This window comes from Peromyscus maniculatus, chromosome 23, assembly GCF_049852395.1.
Source record: "Peromyscus maniculatus bairdii isolate BWxNUB_F1_BW_parent chromosome 23, HU_Pman_BW_mat_3.1, whole genome shotgun sequence".
Taxonomy (NCBI): domain Eukaryota; kingdom Metazoa; phylum Chordata; class Mammalia; order Rodentia; family Cricetidae; genus Peromyscus; species Peromyscus maniculatus.
Window position 1 is genome coordinate 33,354,949 of NC_134874.1, and position 26,012 is coordinate 33,380,960.

The 26,012-nt window shown below is 42.0% G+C and overlaps 2 protein-coding genes across 2 annotated transcripts in view; both read left to right on the top strand.

The window, feature by feature from the left end:
- LOC143270582 (uncharacterized) overlaps positions 1-26,012 on the top strand; it is a 444,849-nt gene that overhangs the window by 43,303 nt on the left and 375,534 nt on the right. The gene's annotated exons all lie outside the window — the stretch shown is intronic.
- The window catches only part of LOC143270581 (uncharacterized), a 62,811-nt gene that overhangs the window by 24,847 nt on the left and 11,952 nt on the right, over positions 1-26,012 (top strand). Inside the window, exons 9-15 of the mRNA XM_076561007.1 lie at positions 2,029-2,136; positions 8,195-8,262; positions 8,994-9,018; positions 14,716-14,786; positions 15,521-15,545; positions 23,557-23,591; positions 24,399-24,423. Coding sequence (XP_076417122.1) covers positions 2,029-2,136; positions 8,195-8,262; positions 8,994-9,018; positions 14,716-14,786; positions 15,521-15,545; positions 23,557-23,591; positions 24,399-24,423 — 357 coding nt within the window. The remainder of the gene's footprint in view (positions 1-2,028; positions 2,137-8,194; positions 8,263-8,993; positions 9,019-14,715; positions 14,787-15,520; positions 15,546-23,556; positions 23,592-24,398; positions 24,424-26,012) is intronic.

A 26,012-nucleotide genomic window follows, 5' to 3' on the forward strand; every position in this document is an offset into this window, starting at 1 on the left:
AATGTAATATATATAAAAAATAATTACAAGATTTAGTAAATAGACAACATTAGCATGAGCACAAAAGAGACACTCATCTAAACAATAATATCCACTAGGAACTCCAGTTACCACGTGTCTCTGGATCTGTGCTGAAGCATTTTCTTAATAGAAGGACGTTTTTTAAAGATATATTTATTTTCATTTTGGGTATACAAGTGTTCACCTGCATAAATGTATGTGCACCATTTGTATCTATGATACATATGCAGACTCAAATTAGCTGTATGGTTTCTAGCAACTGGAGTTATAGACTGTTTTGAGCTGTTTTTTCTGTGATAGAAACCAACCAGACCTGTGTCCTCTACAGGAACAGCAGGGGATGTTAACCTCTGGTCTCCTTAGCTCCTGGCAACAGGTTTTTAAATGTGAGCTAGACTCTGGGCTCCAAGGGGACTTCTGCTCACTGGTAGTCAGTGTCCATATTGCCTGTGAGTGGGAGCACTAGGGGGACCACAGGCAGCAGGTAGGAGTAAGAAGAGCATCGTTATTTGCAAAATGGTTTCTGTATATTTGCTCAGGCATGTGCTATGAAGGCCTTTGGCAAAGAAGAGCTAGTTCTTGAGAGAGAATGTGGTTCATTGCATACCTACCATTTCTAAGGCCTTGGGTTTGAGCTCCCAGTAAGCAAAAGATGTGCTGTGGTTGTATAGCTTTATAAACCTCCTTCAGAGGTGCCGATGGGAGAATTTTAAGTTCAAAGTCATCTATTTCTACAAAGTGGCATTGAGATCACTGTGGGCCAGAGACCTTTTCTCTAAAAAAAAGTGAAAAGAAAACAACAGAGGGGAGTAGGACTTCGTCCATTGCCGGTGTGTTTCTGTGTGGGAAAAGATTCTGGAGAAACAGAACTTTCATGAAGAATAGATGAACAGCACCTTGCAAACTCACATGTAGCCTGTGTAGACTACCATTCTTTTAGCTGAACTCAGTTCAGACTGTCCACACAGTTTCAGGGGACATCTGTCACCCACAATGGCACCAGGCTGCTTTTCCAGCCTCTTCCTGTAGAGGGTTTATCCAGGTTTGGTGAGATTAAAAGAGTTTCCTTTCCTCCCATCCTCCACGTGACAGCTTGGTTTAGATTGACTTGGAGCCTGGAAGCATTGGTATCCTCCCAATTTTGTTCCGGAGGTTCAGACTCAGTCACTGAGAGGCCGGTGACAGGTTGAGGATGATAGAGGAAGGTGCTGTTTATTGATCCAGGAATCCCACAGCTCATTTGGGAGGTAGCTCACACTTGGAGTCAGGGACTGCCTGCAGAGCATGTCTCCTGTCTGTTGTTTCTGTCAGGAGAGGTCGTCACTGGCACACAAATGCAGCTGTTACTGCTCCATTGTGTGAAATGTCACAAGTTTTCAAAGCTTCTTAACTTCCTACCTCCCATGGACAATGCCATACATTGTCCATGAGATATACTACTATATAAGGGGCAGTCAAAGAATGAAGAATAACAGTTCTCCAGTGTTCTAGAGTAAATGCAACAGTTTGTCTGAATTCAGTTACTCCTGTGTAGCTGAAGTCTTCTGGTATCTCACAGACATCACAGGGCACTTCTGAATGCCTGTGCTTTTTCCTATAGTATATATTACAAAGATCTGTATTAGCTTAGTGAGTCCTGTGGGTAGTCCTTAAGAAATTCTTAGGGTCTTAGTGAGCAGCTGGTGAATGGAGCCATTGCAAAGGTGTCATGGGCACTAAGAAGGATTAGAGTGATACCGCTCTGCTCTGACACCACACTCACAAAGTGTGTTCAGTCATGGGGCACTTCCTTCTGCATTTCCACATAAATTAGCTTTTACTTGTCATGTTCATGTAATGCTTAACTGGTTGTACACTATTCAGTGATCCTCCTGAAGCACAATCTCACTCTGATGACTGTACCCGGAAACAAGCAATCAGATCAAATGTACAAACACACAGTTGTTAGTTTCCTCTGTTTTTCTGCCATGAGGCTGACATGAAACTCTATTCTCGATGCATTCCCAGTTTCTCCTTTATTGAAGAGAATTCAGCAAAGACAAGCAATACCGCATACAGATGTGATGACACCAGAAATCTGTAAATTTTATTCTATAGAAATTCCTAATGAAAAAGGTATGTTGTGAATTCTGTAATTCTGTCCAGTTGTGTAATGTGGTGATAATCATTTTCTTTATATGTAAATCTAAAGAGAAGCTTAAGACTATTTCCCTATGTAGGATATTTCCAATATATCTAAGTCTTCATTGTAAACACAACTACAGATTTTAAAATGCATCTGATGTCACCTTTGGCTCTCATTCAATAGCATGAACTGGTGGAAACTGAGGCTCATTAGTATGAGTCAGGGTGGCTTCAGCTGCTGTAGACAGGAATAGGTGAATCACCCTTAATCCTTTCTCCCACATGTGGGTAATGCAGATGGAGTAGAGCTGATGTTCCTAAAAGGAACCTGGCAAAGTTCTAGCATCTCATGACAGAGGGTGAGATTCACCTTAGATAACAATGTTCCAGGTATGATCCAATGAGCAAGAGTCCACTAGTGGTCATGTTATGCATTGTTTTTTCAGTTAGCAATGGGGTAAAGATTTCATTAAGGACAACAAAAATAGGAGGTATCTGTTCTGTTCCTGTTACAAGGACATAATGGAAAGTGAGCAGAGTGTGCTATTTAATGTGCTTTGCTTATCCTCTCATTGGTACACATTTCCTCAGAACATTTACTGTTTTAAGTCTGTGATACTACCAATAATTCACGGTTTGGGATGGACTTACTAGCTCTGCATTGTAACTATGCCTGCCTGGATAATTTATTCAGTTGTTGTCACAAAATCTTGTGAAGATAACCTAAAAGGGAAATGGTACATTTTCAATATAGTCTCAGCTTATAGACTGTAACACAGGGTAATTATATATACAGGCAGGAATCTGTGGCAGAGTCCCGTTATAACATGTCAGCGACCAGAAGATTTAATGCTCATGCTCAGCTTACCTTTTTATATAACCTTGATCCCTTCCTAAGCCATGATGTCATGCAGAGTTCAGTAGTCTTTCCACCTCACCTAACCTAAACTGCTCTAATCTCACACTTGCTGCCCAGTACTGGGTATCATCCAATTGACTGTTGAGATTCACCATGACAGTGCCCATGAAGTGTTGTGTTCACTTTGTGTCCTTACCTGTGATAGATCCACTGTGTCTGGGGAGGAACAGTATTCTCTCTTGTACTCTAAGGAACCTGTAGGTGATAGTCTAGCAGAGTAAGCCCAATGATAAAGGAAGAACAGAGCCCTTCCATTTCTTCCTTCAGGACTTGTAGCAGTCCATGCATAGTCCTCTGTTCACTTTTAACTCCTGCTTCACGTGGCACCAACAGGGTAGACTGCTGGGTAAAATGGCTGTTTAGTCTGACACAACGACCACATCTGCAATATACTGGCAAGGAAGGGCCTAGTGTTAATGTGTAGCTCATTTCCAGCCTATGTGCCTCATCCTGGACTGCCATGCAGGATGACTGAAGTGTAAAGGAGGTCAGAGACTTGTCCTTCATCCTTGAGCCTCTGACCTTATGAGTGAGCAGGGATCTGATCTCTGACCCCTGCCTTGGCTCTTTTTCATGCATTCTTGATTCTGATTCCAAGATACATATGGTGTCTTAGGAAGTTCCCATAAGCTAATATCCATGTGCCAAGAGCTGAAGGACATGAGCAATTGGGGATCCACCTTCTTGACACACATCTTGCTACAGGCTGTGTCTGTCCTCTATGTTTGTATATTTATGAATTTCTCCTGGAGTTTCTGACATGGTGGTCTTTGGGCGGCAATGAGTTCATATCTGAGGAGTGTGTTTCCTCCAGGCTCTCATCTCTTTGGTAGGTTGATGGACTTTGATCTTTACAAGTCTGTCTGATCTTCTGCATTGTCTCATTGAACAACTCTGGGCTCGGCTCCTTCTCACAGACAATCTCAGTAGCCTTAATACATTGTGTCTCCTCTCCTTAAACTCAACAGTTATTGCTTCTGAGCAAGGTGTCCCTCCTAGATCTAGGAGCAGTCTCTACCCCCATTATCTTCCTCCTCCCTTCTCTGGTACCTTCCTCTGGGATCATGGGTCCTGTAGACACTGCACCTGGTAATGCATCAAGGTGTGTGATATCCTTTCTACCTGGGAACATTGAAACATTGCTCAAAAGAATGCCCAACTGAGTCTCTTATGTCCCATGTCTCTTTTATTCCATAATTTTCTCTCCCTCACTAAGCTCATCAGAGTCACAAGACAACTTGGAGAGAAGAAGACAAAACAGAAACCTTCTCTGGAGACTGCATGCCCAGAAAGACGGTTGAATCTTAATAGGTTATCTGACTCATGCCCTTGCCTTGTGGGTAGAGGAGAAACCTTGCTGTTGAACAGCTGATACACTTGAATATGAAAAAAGAGAGGGAAGAGTTGAGTCTAAAATCAGCTAGGAAAGGTCTCCTAATCAGATTAGTGTAAAAGAACAACTAAATAACATTAAAAAAAACCCTGAAAAAGTTGTCCCAAAATTTATGGAAAGTGACAAAGCCAAACCACTGACTTTTGATGGTCCATTTGGAACTCTCAAACACCTAATGCTCTGACCCCAATTAGTGCAATGTCTGCTAATTTCCTTGACACTGTGTCTACTTTATACCCGTCTGTAGCTGTGCTGCAGGCAGCCTCATGTACAGACACCCTCTTTTTACATGGAAAGGCAGATGCCTCTGAGAAATATCCACCTTTAGTGCTTTTTTGAAGACAAAACACATGGCCTTCACCTAGGCCTTGCCAAAAATGTATGACTTCTATTCATGGATCTGGCTACCACTTTATGTCTGAGACTAAGTGGTGGGATGAGTTAAGGGTCCTGGGTGAGATTTCAAAAGATGGTCCTAGTATTGGCCTCCATAATCTGTTTGGTGTGGCATAGTCACACAGGGTGAAGAGTGAGTATCATGGGTCACAGTCAGCAAAAGGGCTGACAGATGTGCTGCCTTTCTGGGTCTGGGCCTGCTGATGGGTGGAAAGGAAGGAGAGAAGTGATTCAGACTCATAAGAGAGTTGATAAATCTGCCTGGGTCTGGGAATAGAGGGCCTTCATGGGTGGGCAGCACATTATGATAGAACAGGTTTAGAATAGGTTTCGAATACTCCAGAGAGCCTGGGTATGGGGCACTTGCTTGTGTCCATACCTGAATTGGCATTAGGTTGAGGGTCCTTCATAAAGCTAGGCAAGAAGGACTATGGAGGATGACCCCTGCCAATACCACCAGTGAGGGTTCTGACACTAGGGGATCAGAATGGAGGGCAGGTGGTAACTGAGTGTGTGGACTAATGCAGGATAGTCCACACCCTCCTCTCACATCCATGCACAGGAACACTTACCTGCAACCAAGCAAATGCATCTAATCCACACCTATGATCAAAACTACACTCACACATGCACATTCATGCATACCCATGAACAAGAAATCTGAATAGCATGTGGCACAATTACAATAAAATCATAACAATTTGTGGTTAAAGTTGTAGTAAAGTTTAATTATTGGCAAATATCATGCCACCATTGAGATACTTAATCACTTGCATGATTTGCTTGAGTTTCCATGTCATTGCTCATTGCAGAGATTGTTTTCTTGGGTCTCTATTGCATTGGAACTGATTTATGTAACATTTCACTTGCTCAATTCGAGTGTTTATTTCACTCATAAGACCGTCAATCATTAGAAAGCAATTACCTACACAATGTTTAGTAAATCTAAAGTTCTCATTGTTATGGTTTAGCTGATTTTATGAATATCACATGAACCTACTATAATTGATATACTTATGATATAAATGGAACATGAATATTGTCTCCTTCTCAACATATGAAATAAAGAAGCAATATATGTTAAATACACAGATTTCCATTAATGAAATGAAATGATTAAAACTCCCCTCCAAGTCCTTTGAAGAATGGAAATTATCATTTAAATCAATGCTTGAGTGTGCTAGACAAACATCTTTTTAGGAAACTATTTATTCATTTCACATACCAACCACAAATTTGTCCCTCATTCCTCCCTCTCCCGTCTTTTCCCCCAGCCTAACCCTCATCCCCTCCATCAAAAATGTATGGCCTCCCATGGAGAGTCAGCAAAGCCCAGAACATTCAGCTGAGGCAGGTCCACACCTCTCCCCTTTCATCAAGGCTGTGCAAGGTGTCCCTACCATGGGCAATGGGCTCCAAAAGCCAGTTCATGCTCCAGGGATAGATCCTATTCCCACTGTCAGGGTGCCATGAAACACACCAAGCTACACAACGGTCTTGCCCAGGCAAAGGCCCAGTCCATTCCCATGCATGATCCACAGCTGTGGGTCCAAAGTTCATGAGTGCCCACCAGCTTAGTTTAGTTGTATCTGTAAGTCTTCCCATCATGGTCTTGATGCCCCTTGCTCATAGAATTACTCTTCCCTCTCTTCGACTGAACATGCTTGGCCATGGCTCTCTGCATCTGTTTCCATCAGTTACTAGATGAAGGCTCTATGATGACAGTTAGGGTAGTCACCAATCTGATCACCAGGGTAGGCTAGCTCAGGCAACCTTTCCACAACTGTTAGTAATCTAAGTTGGGTCATGCCTGTGGATTCCAGGGAACTTCCCTGACCAGGTTTCTCCCTATCCCCATGATGTCTCCTTCTATCAAGTTATCTCTTTCATTGCTCTCCCATGCTACCCATCCCATTCCCTGCTCAACCGTCCCATTTCCCCATGCCCCGATCCCATATCCCTACTTTCCATTGTCCCACCCTAACCCCCAGGTTTCTCATCTATTTCCCCTTCTGAGGGCGTTCCTCATGTCCCTTTTAGGGTCCTCCTTGTTATCTAGCATCTCTGGTATTTACTCACTCATTAGTATATATCAGAAGTAAAGCAAAGTTAACCAAACTACAACCCACAGCTCCATAGAAGATAGACAAATATTTTAAATGCATGCTGATATGTATCCTTTTCACCAGCCTCACTGGTTATGTTGATGGACAATTTTTGCATCCAACTGAACTTTCAGATGTGCTAACACCTGCTGAATGGATGTCACTCTGGATTCAAAGTTGCCTATTTCATCTTTCAAAATGGTCTTTGCTTCTCCTAGTAGTTCATGGGTTATTTTCTTGAGAGTGGCTAATGAAAGCACTCTCATATATCACTAGGCATTTATCTGCCAACATTCCATCGTTACACATCTTCTAAGTCCTGGAGTCTTTTGTATTTCTAGTTCTGCTCTTAGCTTGTGATTCTCTTCCTAGTCCGTGCAAATTTCTTTATGTTTTTTGATCTTGGAGTAAAATGCTCACATCCTATACAGCTGCTTCCTTCACAGTGATTCCCTTCTTTCCAAGTTGAGAGTTTCATGTGAGACATTTAGTACATAAAAGATTGTATTCCTGCCGTCCTCATCTGTCAACTCTTACCTGAAATTGGAATGATAAAAATTGTAAACACAGCCGGGCGGTGGTGGCGCACGCCTTTAATCCCAGCACTCGGGAGGCAGAGGTGGGTAGATCTCTGTGAGTTGGAGGCCAGCCTGGGCTACCAAGTGAGCTCCAGGAAAGGCGCAAAGCTGCACAGAGAAACCCTGTCTCGAAAAACCAAAAAAAAAAATTGTAAACACACACACAAATTAAACACAAGTTTGGCCATAAGGAAGGAAAAAATTCTTCTTTCCAAGGATATCAATGCCTTCTCCAAGCCCGATGACCTGGATTTGAAACTCAGGACACACCTGGCAAAAGGGGAGGAACAGATTCCACAAGCTATCCACTGATCTCCACACGTAAAACGAGACCTCACAAGTGGCCCTCCAAACAGAATACATGTGAAAATGTTAATTTAACAATACACAATCAAAGACAGATTATTTTATGTTGCTTTGGGTGTCCACTGTCTGGAAATGCAACAAATCTCTTACTCATATGTCTCCTGGTCTTTCTCTGCTTTAATTTCCTTCAAGGGAAGACGGTTCAGCAGCTGCCCAACAATCCTGTTCAGTAGGTCTAGTCACATGTCCTAAGTCCATGCACTTTTACCCACATCAAGTAAGGATACTACATAGGTAGGAAGCAGGACCAAGAGCTGACAGTCTGCAAGCTCATGACTTTCTCTCCCCCTAGGTTTAACGGAAAATGATGACACACTTAGACCAGATGGCCGCACAGTGACAGAAGAAAATTCGTCGGAGGTAAGAGAGCCTTTTTCTCTCTAAAATAGAAAGGTTACTTTAGTGATCTTACGTTTCAGAGGATATCCCACTGAACAACAAAACTGAGCAGGCATCATGGGTATTAGAGAGTTAGTTTGGAAGGGGAGAAGAAGAATTGTACCAGCCTGGTCCAAACTGAATAGAGCATCAAAGCATCCAGTGTTAATTATCAGTCTTGTGAGCAGGCCTTTTCTTCTGGAGAAAAAAGGTTCTCTTTAGATAAAACCTAAAGTTTTGGTTTAGAAGTTGTCAGGCACTTCAGATCCTCTCAATGTCCATGCAGTATGTTCCACAACAGTCTTATGGAGCAAGCTTCTTATGTCTAGTGTGGGGTTGTAGGTGGTTAGACTTTTAATACATGAGCATTAGTGTAAATAATTGAAGCTACATTGTGGCAGGGTTAATTTCATAGCAGGATCATAAAGATGCTCCAGCATGTTGCAGTGTGGCTTAGGGAACATGCAGCAGAGACCAAACAGATAGTGCCTCTTGATCTGGTGTGGGAACCAGCAAAAGTGGGAAGAGGTACAAGTGAGGAACCCCAGTTCTTTTGTGACACCATCATATATACTAAAGCAGAGTCTTTTATTTGAAGACTCTTTCCCACTTTGATTGGCATTATATCATGTTCATATGTGTTTCAAGGACCCATGTAAACAGAACTCATCATGACCTAGGCCACAGACTGTTTTCTTTTCTTTACATTTCAGGTAAATTGCAGAAACCGAAGACGAGGTATGTATTATGGAATCTCTTTCTTAAGACACCTTTTAGAAATGAATTGTATAAATACTGGGTATCCTAATGTCTAACCAGGCACTGTGATCTATGCCACCTATTGGGAAGCATTTGGACTGTACATTTTAAAAAGTGGGCCTCTAAGGTAAAAACAAAATTCTAGAGGCATTTTTCCATATGCCCTGGAATCAGCTACAATGCCTGTAGTTAGTCTGGAATGGGTGCACCACCCTCTAATTCTTTCTCCCACATGTGGGTGATGCAGATGGAGTAGAGCTGATGTTCCTCAAGGCACCTTGTTCCAATGTCTCATGACTGAGGGTGAAATTCAACTCAGTGAATTTGGATCAGTGTACCTGGTTTGAATCAATGAGCAAGGGTCCACTAGTGGTCATGTTATGCATTGTCTTTGAGTTAGGAATGTGGTAAAGATTTCATTAAGGACAAGGAAAATAGAAGGTTCTTGTTCTATTCCAATTACAGGGACATGATGGAAAGTGAGCAGAGTGTGCTATTAAATGTGCTTTGCTTATCCTCCTCTCCTTTGTACACATTTCCCCAGAACATTTATTCTTTAAGTCTGTGATACTACCAAACTTTCAGGGTTTGGGATTCAGTTACTAGCTCTGCATTTTACTTCTGCCTGTCTGAATAATTTGTTCAGTTGTTGTTAAAAATTCCTGTGAAGATAACCTAAAAGGGAAGTGGTACTTTTTTTGAATATAGTCTCAGCTTATAGACTGTAACACAGGGTAATTATATATACAGGCAGGAGTCTGTGGCAGAGTCCCGTTATAACCTGTCAGTGACCAGAAGATTTAATGCTCATGCTCAGCTTACCTTTTTATATATCCTTGATCCCTTCCTAAGCCATGATGTCATGTAGAGTTCAGTAGTCTTTCCACCTCACCTAACCTAAACTGCTCTAATCTCACACTTGCTGCCCAGTACTGGGTATCATCCAATTGACTGTTGAGATTCACCATGACAGTGCCCATGAAGTGTTGTGTTCACTTTGTGTACTTACCTGTGATAGAGACAATGTGGCTGGTGAGGAACAGTATTCTCTCTTTTACTCTAAGGAACAAGATAGTCTTGTAGGTGATAGTCTTGCAGAGTAAGCCCAATGATAAAGGAAGAACAGAGCCCTTCCATTTCTTCCTTCAGGACTTGTAGCAGTCCATGCATAGTCCTCTGTTCACTGTTAACTCCTTCTTCATGTGCCACCAACAGGGTACAGTGTTGGTAAAATGTCTGACAGAACTACCACATCTGCAATATACTGCAAAGAAGTGCCTAGTGTTAATGTGTAGCTCATTCCCAGCCTATGTGCCTCATCCTGGACTGCCATGCAGGATGACTGAGGTGTAAAGGAGGTCAGAGACTTATTCTTCATCCTTGAGCCTCTGACCTTATGAGTGAGCAGGGATCTGATCTCTGACCCCTGCCTTGGCTCTTTTTCATGCATTCTTGATTCTGATTCCAAGATACAGATGGTGTCTTAGGAAGTTCCCATAAGCTAATACCCATGTTCCAAGTGTTGAAGGACATGAGCAATTGGGGAGCAACCTTCTTGACACACATCTTGCCACAGGCTGTGTCTGTCCTCTATGTTTTGTATATCTATGACTTTGTACTCGAGTATCTGACATGGTGGTCTTTGGGCAGAAATGAGTTCATATCTGAGGATTGTGGTTCCTCCAGGCTCTCCCCTCTTTGGTAGGTTCAAGAACTTTGATCTTTACAAGTCTGTCTGATCTTCCGCATTATCTCATTGAACTACTTGGGGCTTGGTTCCTTTTCATAGACAATCTCAGTAGCCTTAATACATTGTGTCTCCTCTCCTTAAACTCAACAGTTATTACTTCTGAGCAAGGTGTCCCTCCTAGATCTAGGAGCAGTCTCTACCCCTTTTATCTTCTTCCTCCCTTCTCTGGTACCTACCTCTGGGATACTGAGTCCTCTAGACACTGTACCTGGTATTGCATCAAGGTGTGGGATATTCTTTCTACCTGGGAACATTGAAACATTGCTCAAAAGAATGCCCATCTGAGTCTCTTATGATACTGGTGGGTAGAGGTGAAAGCCTGCTGTTGAATACATAATGCACTTGAATATGAGAAAAGAGAGGGAAGAGTTGAGTCTAAAATCAGCTAGGAAAGGTCTCCTAATCAGAGTAGTGTAAAAGAATAACTAAATTATATAAAAAAAAAACTGAAGGAAATTGTCCCAAAATTTATGGAAAGTGACAAAGCCAAACCACTGACTTTTGATGGTCAATTTGGAACTCTCGAACACCTAATGCTCTGACCCCAATTAGTGCAATGTCTGGTAACTTCCTTGACACTGTCTCTACTTTATACCCGTCTGTAGCTGTGCTGCAGGCAGCCTCATGTACAGACACCCTCATTTTGCATGGAAAGGCAGAAGCCTCTGAGAAGTATCTACCGTTAATGCTTTTTTGAAGACAACACATATGGCCTTCACCTAGGACTTGCCAAAAATGTATGACTTCTATTCATGGATCTGGCTACCTTGTGTCTGAGACTAAGTGGTGGGATGAGTTAAGGGTCCTGGGTGAGCTTTCAAAAGATGGTCCTAGTATTGGCCTCCATAATCTGTTTGGTGTGGCATTGTCACACAGGGTGAAGAATGAGTATCATGGGTCACAGTCAGCAAAAGGGCTGACAGATGTGCTGCCTTTCTGGGTCTGGGCCTGCTGATGCGTGGAATGGAAGGAGAGAAGTGATTCAGACTCATAAGAGAGTTGATAAATCTGCCTGGGTCTGGGCATAGAGGGCCTTCATGGGTGGGCAGCACATTATCATAGAACAGGTTTAGAATAGGTTTCGAATACTCCAGAGAGCCTGGATATGGGGCTCTTGCCTGTGTCCAACCCTGAGTTGGCATTTGTTTGAGGGTCCTTCATAAAGCTAGGCAGGAAGGACTATGGAAGATGATCCCTGCCAATACCACCACTGTGGGTTCTGACATTAGGGGATCAGAATGGAGGGCAGGTGGTAACTGAGTGTGTGGACTAATGTAGGATAGTCCACACACTCCTCTCACATCCATGCACACGAACACTTACATGCAACAAGCAAATGCATCTAATCCACACCTATGATCAAAACTACACTCACACATGCACATTCATGCATACCCATGAACAAGAAATCTGAATGGCATGTGCACAATTACAATAAAATCATAACCATTTGTGGTGAAAGTTGTAGAAAAGTTTAATTATTGGCAAATATCATGCCACCATTGAGATACATAATCACTTGCATGATTTGCTTGAGTTTCCATGTCATTGCTCATTGCAGAGATTGTTTTCTTGGGGCTCTATTCCATTGGAACTGATTTATGTAACATTTCACTTGCTCAATTTGAGTGTTTATTTCAATCATAAGACAGCAATTTCCTACACAATATTTAGAAAATCTAAAGTTCTCGTTGTTGTTGGTTTAGCTGATTTTATGAATATCACATGAACCTACTAAAATTGATATACTTATGATATAAATGGAACATGAATATTGTCTCCTTCTCAACATATGAAATAAAGAAGCAATATATGTTAAATACACAGATTTCCATTAATGAAATGAAATGTTTAAAACTCCCATCCATGTCCTTTGAAGAATGGAAATTATCATTTAAAACAATGCTTGAGTGTGCTAGACAAACATTTTTTAGGAATCTTTTAATTTATTCATTTCACTTACCAACCACAGATTTGTACCTCATTCCCTCTCTGCTCCCACTCCAGCCTTTTCCACCAGCCTACCCCTCATCCCCTCCTTTGAAAATGTATGGCCTCCCATGGAGAGTCAGCAAGCCCAGAACATTCAGCTGGGACAGGTCTACACCTCTCCCCTTTCATCAAGGCTGTGCAAGGTGTCCCTACCATGGGCAATGGGCTCCAAAAGCCAGTTCATGCTCCAGGGATAGATCCTATTCCCACGGTCAGGGTGCCATGAAACACACCAAGCTACACAACGGTCTTGCCCAAGTAAAGGCCCAGTCCTTTCCCATGCATGATCCACAGCTATGGGTCCAAAGTTCATGAGTGCCCACCAGCTTAGTTTAGTTGTATCTGTAAGTCTTCCCATCAAGGTCTTGATGCCCCTTGCTCATAGAATTACTCTTCCCTCTCTTCGACTGAACATGCTTGGCCATGGCTCTCTGCATCTGTTTCCATCAGTTACTTGATGAAGGCTCTATGATGACAGTTAGGGTAGTCACCAATCTGATCACCAGGGTAGGCTAGCTCAGGGAACCTTTCCACCACTGCTAGTATTCTAAGTTGGGTCATGCCTGTGGATTCCAGGGAACTTCCCTGACCAGGTTTCTCCCTATCCCCATGATGTCTTCCTCTATCAAGTCATCTCTTTCATTGCTCTCCCAAGCTGCCCATCCCATCCCCTGCTCAACTGTCCCATTTCCCTATGCCCCGATCCCATATCCCTACTTTCCATTGTCCCACCCTAACCCCCAGGTTTCTCAGGAGTTCTCATCTATTTCCCCTTCTGAGGGCGTTCCTCGCGTCCCTTTTAGCATCCGCCTTGTTACCTAGCATCTCTTGTATTTACTCACTCATTACCAGAAGTAAAGCAAAGTTAACCAAACTACAACCCACAGCTCCATAGAAGATAGACAAATATTTTAAATGTATGCTGATATGATTCCTTTTCATCAACCTCACTGGTTATGTTGAAGGATAATTTTGCATCCAACTGAAATTTCAGATGTGCTAACACCTGCTGAATGGATGTCACTCTGGATTCAAAGTTGCCTATTTCATCTTTCAAAATGGTCTTTGCTTCTCCTAGTAGTTCATGGGGTTTTTTCTTGAGAGTGGCTAATGAAAGCACTCTCATATATCACTAGGCATTTATCTGCCAACATTCTATCGTTACACATCTTCTAAGTCCTGGAGTTTCTTTTGTATTTCTAGTTCTAGTGCTCTTAGCTTGTGATTCTCTTCCTAGTCCATGCAAATTTCTTTATGTTTTTTGATCTTGGAGTAAAATGCTGACATCCTATACAGCTGCTTCCTTCATAGTGATTCTCTTCTTTTCAAGTTGAGAGTTTCATGTGAGACTATTACTACATAAAAGATTGTATTCCTGCCGTCCTCATCTGTCAACTCTTTCCTGAAATTTGAATGATAAAAATTGTAAACACACACACTAAAGTTTAAACACAAGTTTGGTCATGGGGAAGGATAAAATTCTTCTTTCCAAGGATATCGATGCCTTCTCTAAGCCCAATGACCTGGATTTGAAACTCAGAACACACATGGCAAAGGAGAGAAACAGATCCCACAAGCTATCCACTGACCTCCACACCCAAAATGAAACCTCACAAGTGGCCCTCCAAACAGAATACATGTTAAAATGTTAATTTAACAATACACAATCAAAGACAGATTATTTTATGTTCCTTTGGGTGTCCACTGTCTAGAAATGCAACAAATCTCTTACTCATATGTCTCCTGGTCTTTCTCTGCTTTAATTTCCTTCAAGGGAAGACGGTTCAGCAGCTGCCCAACCATCCTGTTCAGTAGGTCTAGTCACATGTCCTAAGTCCATGCACTTTTACCCACATCAAGCAAATATGCTACATAGGTAGGAAGCAGGACCAAGAGCTGTCAGTCTGCAAGCTCATGACTTTCTGTCCCCCTAGTAATACCGGAAAATGATGAAAACACACTTAGACGAGATGGCCGCACAAAGACAGAAGAAAAGTCGTCGGAGGTAAGAGAGCCTTTTTCTCTCTAAAATAGAAAGGTTACTTTAGTGATCTTATGTTTCAGAGGATATCCCACTGAACAACAAAACTGAGCAGGCATCATGGGTATTAGAGAGTTAGTTTGGAAGGGGAGAAGAAGAATTGTACCAGCCTGGTCCAAACTGAATAGAGCATCAAAGCATCCAGTGTTAATTATCAGTCTTGTGAGCAGGCCTTTTCTTCTGGAGAAAAAAGGTTCTCTTTAGATAAAACTTAAAGTTTTGGTTTAGAAGTTGTCAGGCACTTCAGATCCCCTCAATTTCCATGCAGTATGTTCCACAACAGTCATATGGAACAAGCTTCCTATGTCTAGTGTGGGGTTGCAGGTGGTTAGCCTTTTAACACATGAGCATTAGTGTAAATAATTGAGGCTACACTGTGGCAGGGTTAATTTCATAGCAGGATCATAAAGATGCTCCAGCATGTTGCAGTGTGGCTTAGGGAACACGCAGCAGAGACCAAACAGATAGTGCCTCTTGATCTGGTGTGTGAACCAGCAAAAGTGGGAAGTGGTACAAGTGAGGAACCCCAGTTCTTTTGTGACACCATCATATGATATACTAAAGCAGAGTCTTTTATTTGAAGACTCTTTCCCACTTTGATTGCCATTATATCATGTTGATATGTATTTCAAGGACCCTTGCAAACAGAAATCATCATGACCTAGGCCACATACTATTTTCTTTCCTTTACATTTCAGGTGCATTGCAGAAACCAAAGACGAGGTATGTATTATGGAATTTTTTCCTAAGACACGTTTTAGGAATGAACTGTGTAAATACTTGGTATCCTTATATCTAACCAGGCACTGTGATCTATGCCACCTATTGGGAAGCATTTGGACCGTATTTTTTTAAAAAGTGGGTCTCTAAGTTAAAATAAATAGTGGAGGTATTTGTCCATGTGCACTGGATTCAGCTATGATGCCTGTAGTTAGTCTGGAATGGTGTACAACAGGCTACATCTAAATCTGTTTTTCCCCAAGATATGTATCCTAATTGCTCAGTCCAATCTACAGGGACAAGCTGTTGAATTACCATATTAGGATACACGCTTGACCTATATAAAGTATATATGTTCAAAGCCCATCATATGCAGTACATTTATTTGTTTGTGTGCTACTCTGTGAAAGAATAAACCAAGGCACAGAGATAAGTGATGAGGCTGTCCATGGAGATGAAGAGACCTTCTATAGCCCCAGCACTTGGTAATCCCTAACTTGGAACATCCCAGTATCTGCCTTCAATAGGTCAAAACTGCAGAGATCAGGACCCTGTAGTGACTACCACAGAGAGCCCAGGGCATTACTTCTCATCTACATACAGACATTCCGAAGAATGAAAGGTTAGAAAGCTCACAGGCTTCTAGTCAGATCACTGATTCTGAGAATGGGAAACAGATACTGCATGGGGAGATGGGGCAGGTGTCCAGTTACCACTTGGCTCTGGATCTATGCTGACACATTTTCCTAATAGGAAGACATTTTTTAAAGATATATTTATTTTTATTTTGAGTATGTGAGTATTCACCTGTATGAATGTATGTGCACCATTTGTATCTATGATACATATGCAGACTCAAATTAGCTGTATGGTTTCTAGCAACTGGAGTTATAGACTGTTTTGAGCTGTTTTTTCTGTGATAGAAACCAACCAGACCTGTGTCCTCTGCAGGAACAGCAGGGGATGTTAACCTCTGGTCTCCTTAGCTCCTGGCAACAGGTTTTTAAATGTGACCTAGACTCTGGGCTCCAAGGGTCTTCTGCTCACTGGTAGTCAGTGGCCATACTGCCTGTGAGTGGAAGCACTAGGGGGACCACAGGCAGCAGGTAGGAGTGAGAAGAGCATCGTTATTTGCAAAATGGTTTCTGTATATTTGCTCAGGCATGTGCTATGAAGGCCTTTGGCAAAGAAGAGCTAGTTCTTGAGAGAGAATGTGGTTCATTGCATACCTACCATTTCTAAGGCCTTGGGTTTGAGATCCCAGTAAGCAAAAGATCTGCTGTGGTTATATAGCTTTATAAACCTCCTTCAGAGTTGCCGATGGGAGAATTTTATGTTCAAAGTCATCCATTTCTACAATGTAGCATTGAGATCACTGTGGGCCAGAGACCTTTTCTCTGAAAAAGTGAAAAGAAAACAACAGAGGGGAGTAGGACTTCGTCCATTGCCCCTATGTCTGTGTGGGAGAAGATTCTGGAGAAACAGAGCTTTCATGAAGAATGGATGAACAGCACCTTGCAAACTCACATGTAGCCTGTGTAGACTACCATTCTGTTAGCTGAACTCAGTTCAGACTGTCCACACAGTTTCAGGGGACATCTATCACCTACAATGGCACCAGGCTGCTTTTCCAGCCTCTTCCTGATGAGGGTTTATCCAGGTTTCGTGAGATTAAAAGAGTTTCCTTTTCTCCCATCCTCCACGTAAAAACTTGGTTTAGATTGACTTGGAGCCTGGAAGCATTGGTACCCTCCCAATTTTTTTTTCCATAGGGTCAGACTCAGTCACTGAGAGGCCAGTGGCAGGTTGAGGATGATAGAGGAGGTGCTGTTTACTGATCCAGGAATCCGACAGCTCACTTCGGATGAAGCTCACACTTGGAGTCAGGGACTGCCTGGCAGAGCATGTCTCCTGTCTGTTGTTTCTGTCAGGAGAGGTCGTCACTGGCACACAAATGCAGCTGTTACTGCTCCATTGTGTGAAATGTCACAAGTTTTCAAAGCTTCTTACCTTCCTACCTCCCATGGACAATGCCATACATTGTCCATGAGATGTACTATTATATAAGGGGTAGTCAAAGAATGAAGAATAGCAGTTCTCCAGTGTTCTAGAGTAAATGAAACAGTTTGTCTGAATTCAGTTACTCCTGTGTAGCTGAAGTCTTCTGGTATCTCACAGACATCACAGGGCACTTCTGAATGCCTGTGCTTTTTCCTACAGTATACATTACAAAGATCTGTTTTAGCCTAGTGAGTCCTGTGGGTAGTCCTTAAGAAATTCTTAGGGTCTTAGTGAACAGCGGTGAATGGAGCCATTGCAAGGGTGTCATGGGCTCTAAGAAGGATTAGAGTGATACCACTCTGCTCTGGCACCACACTCACAAAGTGTGTTCAGTCATGGGGCTCTTCCTTCTGTATTTCCACATAAATTAGATTTTACTTGTCATGTTCATGTAATGCTTAACTGGTTGTACACTATTCAGTGATCCTCCTGAAGCACAATCTCACTCTGATGACTGTACCCGGAAACAAGCAATCAGATCAAATGTACAAACACACAGTTGTTAGTTTCCTCTGTTTTTCTGCCATGAGGCTGACATGAAACTCTATTCTCGATGCATTCCCAGTTTCTCCTTTATTGAGAGAATTCAGCAGAGACAAGCTATACCCCATACAGATGTGATGATACCAGAATTCTGTAAATTTTATTCTATAGAAACAACTGATAAGAAAAAAGGCATGTTGTGAATTCTGTAATTCTGTCCAGTTGTGTAATGTGGTGATAATCATTTTCTTTCATATGTAAATCTTGAGAGAAGTTTAAGACAATTTTTCCTATGTAGGTTAATACTAATATATCTAAGTCTTCAATGTAAACACAGCTAAAGAATTTAAAATGCATCTGATGTCACCTTCGGCTCTCATTCAATAGCATGAACCGGTGGAAACTGAGGCTCATTAGTATGAGTCAGGGTGGCTTCACCTGCTGTAGACAGGAATGGGTGGACCACCCTCTAATCCTTTCTCCCACATGTGGGTAATGCAGATGGAGTAGAGCTGATGTTCCTCAAGGCACATTGTTCCAATGTCACATGACTGAGGGTGAAATTCAACTCAGTGAATTTGGATCAGTGTACCTGGTTTGAATCAATGAGCAAGGGTCCACTAGTGGTCATGTTATGCATTGTCTTTGAGTTAGGAATGTGGTAAAGATTTCATTAAGGACAAGGAAAATAGAAGGTTCTTGTTCTATTCCAATTACAGGGACATGATGGAAAGTGAGCAGAGTGTGCTATTAAATGTGCTTTGCATATCCTCCTCTCCTTTGTACACATTTCCCCAGAACATTTATTCTTTAAGTCCGTGATACTACCAAACTTTCAGGGTTTGGGATTCAGTTACTAGCTCTGCATTTTACTTCTGCCTGTCTGAATAATTTATTCAGTTGTTGTTAAAAATTCCTGTGAAGATAACCTAAAAGGTAATTGGTACTTTTTTGAATATAGTCTCAGCTTATAGACTGTAACACGGGGTAATTATATATACAGGCAGGAGTCTGTGGCAGAGTCCCATTATAACCTGTCAGTGACCAGAAGATTTAATGCTCATGCTCAGCTTACCTTTTTATATATCCTTGATCCCTTCCTAAGCCATGATGTCATGTAGAGTTCAGTAGTCTTTCCACCTCACCTAAACTAAACTGCTCTAATCTCACACTTGCTGCCCAGTACTGGGTATCATCCAATTGACTGTTGAGATTCACCATGACAGTGCCCATGAAGTGTTGTGTTCACTTTGTGTACTAATCTGTGTTAGAGCCAATGTGACTGGTTAGGAACAGTATTCTCTTTTGTACTCTAAGGAACCTGTAGGTGATAGTCTAGCAGAGTAAGCCCAATGATAAAGGAAGAACAGAGCCCTTCCATTTCTTCCTTCAGGACTTGTAGCAGTCCATGCATAGTCCTCTGTTCACTGTTAACTCCTGCTTCACGTGGCACCAACAGGGTAGAGTGCTGGGTAAAATGGCTGTTTAGTCTGACACAACTACCACATCTGTAATATACTGGCAAGGAAGGGTCTAGTGTTAATGTGTAGCTCATTCCCAGCCTATGCGCTTCATCCTGGACTGCCATGCAGGATGACTGAGGTGTAGAGGAGGTCAGAGACTTGTCCTTCATCCTTGAGCCTCTGACCTTATGAGTGAGCAGGGATCTGATCTCTGACCCCTGCCTTGGCTCTTTTTCATGCATTCTTGATTCTGATTCCAAGATACATATGGTGTCTTAGGAAGTTCCCATAAGTTAATATCCATGTTTCTAGGGCTGAAGGACATGAGCAATTGGGGAGCAACCTTCTTGACACACATCTTGCCACAGGCTGTGATTGTCCTTAGTGTTCTGTGTATTCGTGGCTTTCTTTTGGGAATTTCAAGTTGCCCCACAGAGATCCAGGACCAGTCTCCACCCCCATAGTCCTCCATCTCTCTCTTCTCTAGCCACTTTCTCCTACTTCTGGAATGCCATGTGGACTCTAGACTCTGTACCTAGTAATACATCAATGTGTGACAATTCCCTTATTCCGGGAATTTTTTCATGGTGTTTCATACTATAAAACATTTCTCAGAAGTGTCCCCAGAATGAGTCTCTTTGTGTCGTGTCTTTTATATTCTATAATTTTCTCTTCCTCCTTCTCTAAACTTATCAGTCACAAGAAAAGAGTCCGGAACCCAAAACTTCTAGTGTACTACATTTACAGAATGACATTTGAATCTTACTAGGTCATCTGGCTCATCCCTTCACCTGATGGGCATAGGTAGAAGGCTGGTTGTGTGCAACTGAAGTTCTTGAACATGTAAAGACAGAGAAGTTAACCAGAGTCAGCTTGGAGCAGTCACATAAACAGAGTGACACAAGGCACAATAAGAAAAAAAAAACTAAGTGATCCATGCAACTACATGAGCCGGGCAGTGGTGGTACACGCCTTTAATCTCAGCACTCAGGAGGCAGAGGCAGGTGGATCTCTGTGAGTTCAAGGCCAGTCTGGTCTACAGAGTGAGTTCCAGGAAAGGCGCAAAGCTACCCAGAGAAACCCTGACTCGAAAAAAAAAAAAAAAACAACTAAGTGAAAACACATACATAGACACACCAAGACACACCCAGGGACACACACACATATACACACAGACACTATACACACAGACAGATATAGACACAGACACAGACACAGACACACACACACACACACACACACACACAAAAAAAAAAAAAAAAAAAACAAACAAACACAAACAGAAGAACATTGTCTGAAATCTTAGGAAGTGTGACAACAGTAAAGTCACTGACATGTTATGGTCATTTGGACCAAACACCTGAAGCTGTGACTCCAATTATTAGAATATCTGCTCCCTACAATGACCTTGTCTTGAATTTACCTGCATCTATATACTGATGGCAGCCTCGTGTTCACAGGCCCCCATTTTGCATGGAAAGGATCACCTCTGAGAAATGCCTAGCCTTTGTGCCTTCTCTAAGAGAAGTCTCATGTCTTTGGTCTTCACCTTGCCAAAAAAGCACAACTTATAATCATTATTTAGGAGTTTTGGTAAGTTTAAAGGGCTTGCAGATATATATGTATATGTTTATATATATATATATATATATATATACATATATATATCACAAAGCTGAAGTGTTATAAAGACCAGAAAACCATGTTCATAAACACATGTAGATTAGCCATTGTGCATTGTTCTTTCATAAAATATGCACCACATATGATGAATTATTGCAATTTATCTCATTATTCACACTTACCAAGATTGCATCATTTTTACCTTTGAGAGATAATGTAATGGGACATGAACATTCACTTTTAAATAGTTGTTTAAAGTTAAGTACATGGTGTACAGATGCTCAGAAGGTGATTAGACTGTGCACACATTGGTACCCTGTTTTGTTTTTAATTTTTTAAATTTTTATTTTATAATTTAATTTAATTTTACATATACCCATGGATTCCCTTGTTCTCCCCCCCTCCTGCCCTCCCCCTGCCTTCCTCCCAGCCCCCCCCCATTCCCATCTCCTCCATGGCAAAGACTCCCCTGAGAATTGAGTTCAACTTGGTAGATTCAGTCCAGGCAGGTCCAGTCACCTCCTCCCAGGATGAGCCAAGTGTCCCTGTATAAGCCCCAGGTTCCAAACTGCCAGCATATGCACTGAGGGCAGGTCCCGGTCCCACTGCCTGGATGCCTCCCAAACAGATCAAGCTAATCAACTGTCTCACTTATCCAGAGGGCCTGATCCAGTTGGGGTCTCCTCAGGTATTGGTTCATAGTTCTTGTGTTTCCCTTCATTTGGCTATTTGTCCCTGTGCTTTTTCCAACCTTGGTCTCAACAATTCTCGCTCATACAAACCCTCCTCTTTCTTGCCAATTGGACTCCTGGAGCTCCACCCGGGGCCTGGCCGAAGATCTCTGCATCTGGTTCCCTCAGTCATTGGATGAGGTTTCTAGCATGATAGTTAGGGTGTTTGGCCATTCTATCACCAGAGTAGGTCAGTTCCGGCTGTCTCTCGACCATTGGCAGTAGTCTATTGTGGGGGTATCTTTGTGGATTTCTGTGGGCCTCTCTAGCACTTTGCTTCTTCCTATTCTCATGTGGTCTTCATTTATCATGGTCTTTTATTCCTTGTTCTCTCTCTCTGTTCTTGATCTATCTGGGATCTCCTGTTCCCCTAAGCTCTCTTTCCCTCCACCCTTGCCCTTCATTACCCCCACTCACGTCCAGGTTGTTCATGTAGATCTCGTCCATTTCTCTGTCATTGAGTGATCCCTATGTTTTTCTTGGGGTCCTGTTTTCTAGGTAGCCTCCCTGGAATTGTGAGTAGCAGTCTAGTCATCTTTGTTTTACATCTAGTATCCTCCTATAAGTGAGTACATATCATGTTTTCTTTCTGAGTCTGGGTTACCTCACTCAGCATGATTTAATCTCCAGTGCACATATAAAAAAGTTCAGACAATTCTATGCACACCCGTAACCCCAGCATATTCAGGGCCAGAGAAGGATGATTCTGGGTCCTGATGACTATTAGTCTCAGTTTAGCTTCAATGAAAAACCTTGATTGAAGGAAGGAAGACAAAAGTGAAAGACCAGGATTGTTATAATTTACATTTTTAATTCTTTGAGAATTTAATGTGACTACTGTGTTTACATCATTCTATCCCACCTTCTCCTCAATCCATCTCATCCCATGTCCCCCCTTCAAATATATGAGTTCTTCTCTGATAACTACTATACTTACATAAACACAGGAGTTCATTTAATGTTGCTCTTATATATACCTATGTGTGCTCTTGTATGTTTAGTGCAGTTAGTTCAGGATTAGATAACTTATGAGGAGACTTACCTCTGGAGAAAATTCATCTCTCTGCAACCTCTCTGTAGCTCCTGGTCTAGGGTGCCATATCAGTAGGGGCTGTCATGATGCAGGTCCTATTTGGGGAACTGTGTTGAGATTTCATGGGCTATATCATCCCTGCCATGTCTAGAAGACACTATCTAGCAGCATATGTCCTGTCCCTCTGGTTCTTATAGTCTTTCCAATCCTCTACCAAAATGTTCCCTGAGCCTTAGGTGTGGGGGTTATCTTATGCATCTACAATTTGGGATCCCACAATTTGTCTTCTGACCTCTACATGCAAACTGAAGCATACCAGTGGTCACTCCAAAGAGAATACCTGTGAAGATTTGTATTTAATCTTCAATCTGATAGATTATTTTATGTTGCTTTAGGTCCCCCACTGTCTGGAAATACAATTCTGTTACTCATATCTCTCCAGGCCTTTTTCTGTTTTAATTTCCCTTCAAGGGAAGACAGTTCAGCAGCTGCCCAACAATCCTGTTCAGTAGGTCTAGTCACATGTACTAAGTCTATGCACTTTTAGTCACATCAAGTAAGGATGCTGCATAAGTAGGAAGCAAGACCATGAGCTGACAGTCACTTTCTGTCCCCTTTAGTGCTACCTGAAGAGACAGAAATAAAGGTGGAGAAGGTAAGGGGGCCTTTCTTTTCTCTAAGATAGAAAGGTTATTCTAGTGATCTTATGTTTCAGTGCATATCCCATTGAACAATGAAACTGAGCAGGGCATCATGGGTATTAGAGAGTTAATTTAGGAAGAGGACAAAGTGGAATTGTACCATCTTGGTCCAGACTGAATCAAATCTTCCCGTGTCAAGTGTCACAGTCTGTATGAGGGGGGCTTTTCTTCTGGAGAAAAAAGGCTCCTCTTTAGATAAATGTGTGTAATATTGACTCAGAAGTTAACAGGCATATCATCTATTAAGATGTGTGTTTTTCCTTAAGGGGCCTCTCCTATTTGTTTTCCCATCCTGTCATCTAGATGGAATTTGTGTTGTTCCCCAAAAGTCTCAATATGGTGGGAAGCTTCATGCATCCAATATTTGAATATTTAGGGTATAATACATTTAAAACATGTGCACTCGTGCAAATAATTGGAGGCCCCCTCTTAGAAGGAATTAATCTCCCACGGCAGGTTGTTAAGTTGGTCTGCCATGCTGGGATGTAGCTTAGGGAGCCCTCAGTGAAGGCCAAACAGAAGAGGTGCTCTGCTCTCACTTTGAGTCAGCATTAGTGTGTGATGTATTAGTTTTTGTCACAAAGTACGTAGCCCTGGTTTTCTGTGACATCATCACATAATGTATGAATACAGTCTTTTTTTTAATGTCTTTTTCCTATCCTGCTTTACACTATGCTGTGTCATAGGGTGAACCAAAGAGCTATGCAAAAAGACTCTGTATGACCTGAACCTCAAAGTGTTTTCTTTCCTTTCAATTACAGGTGGAGAAGAGGAAATTTAATTGTTGTATGTATTACGGAATCTCTCAAACACATTTTAGAATTGTTTAAATGCTGGCTGTCTTTTCTCTGGCACACCAATGTGATATAAGACTCCTATTGGGAGTGAAACTTGGGAATTTAAGCAGGGAAAAGGCAATGCCCTAAGTAACGAGTCTTACCAATGTGTCTACAGTCACTGCTTTCAGTTCTGATGCCTCTAGTTATTTTGGCATTTTGTGTACCAGGCAGGGTCTAAATAGATTTTTTTCCCAATACAGTTATCCCTATGACAGAGTCCACTTTCCAGTGACAAATTTGTCAATTCAAAAAGCAAGATACACATTTTACCTTAAAAAAAAAGTGTTCAAAGCTCACCGTACAGATGTGTGATAGACTTGGTTTTGTTTTGGTTTGTTTTTGTGCATTTCTCTGGAGAATGATAGCTCAAAGTGTATGGATAGGTCATCAGTCTTTCCAGTGGTAGAGCTCAGGAAGTACTTTTTATTTTGTCAAGGGCTCAGGGATACCTATGTGAGAGGCCCATCTTCCCAGCATCTGCCTGCAATAACCCAGCCCTAGGTAAACAGCAGACAATGATGAGCACCAAGTGGGCAGAAAGCCAGGCAGTACTCTTTAGCTGCCTGCAGACACTCATAAGTATGATAGATGGAAATTTGTAGATGTAACCAACCGTCTTATTAAATAAGAAACACAGAACCAATGTAAAAGAGAAAGCCAAGAGGTCAGAGCTCAGAGCTAAAACCTTACCCTTCCTCCTGTGGTGGTCCTACCTCTCTGAAAGAGACCTACTTCCTGTGTGTTTGTCTTGATATAGTCTTTCTGTTCTGCCTTCTCATTGGTTGTAAACCCAAACACGTGACTGCCTCGTCACTGCCTGTAAGTACAGCCCTCCAGGTCTTAAAGGCGTGTGTCTCCAATGCTGGCTGTATCCCTGAACATACAGAGACTTACCTAGCTCTGCCTACCAAGTGCTGGGATTAAAGGCATGTGCCACCACCGCCACGCTCTTTTTATGGCTCTAATAGCTCAGACCCCAGGCAACTTTATTTATTAACATACAATTAAATCACATTTCAGTACAAATAAAATACCACCATAGAAAGTCCATATGTTTGGTCAGATCAGAGCATTTGACTATAGGAGACACTGCACTGAAAAATAGGTCGGATGTGTGTGATAACTGGATTTATGGAAGAGATGGCTCATTCCAGTAAGAACTATTGTAAAAGCTTAACAGATTAGACAACATTAACATGAGCCCAAAGAGCCACACAATTTATAGGCAATGTCCACTAAGACCTCCAGTCATCCCTTCATTCTTGAGCTGCACTGGATCATTCTTTTGGCTATCTATACATCTTTAAAGGTGAGCTCGAGTTTGTGTTCCAGAATTACTTCTATCACTGGCAGTCAGTCTCCCTGCTGCCTGCTGTGTCTGAGCACTCAGTGGAATGATATAAGCAGCAGTGAGTTACACAGGCAGAGCATGGCTGGGTATCATCATTCTGAAGATGCTGGCTGTGTTAGAGTAGCCTCACAGTCAGATTTGTCAAAGAGGGTCAATGGGCAGGAATGTAAAGACCAGTTCGGTTT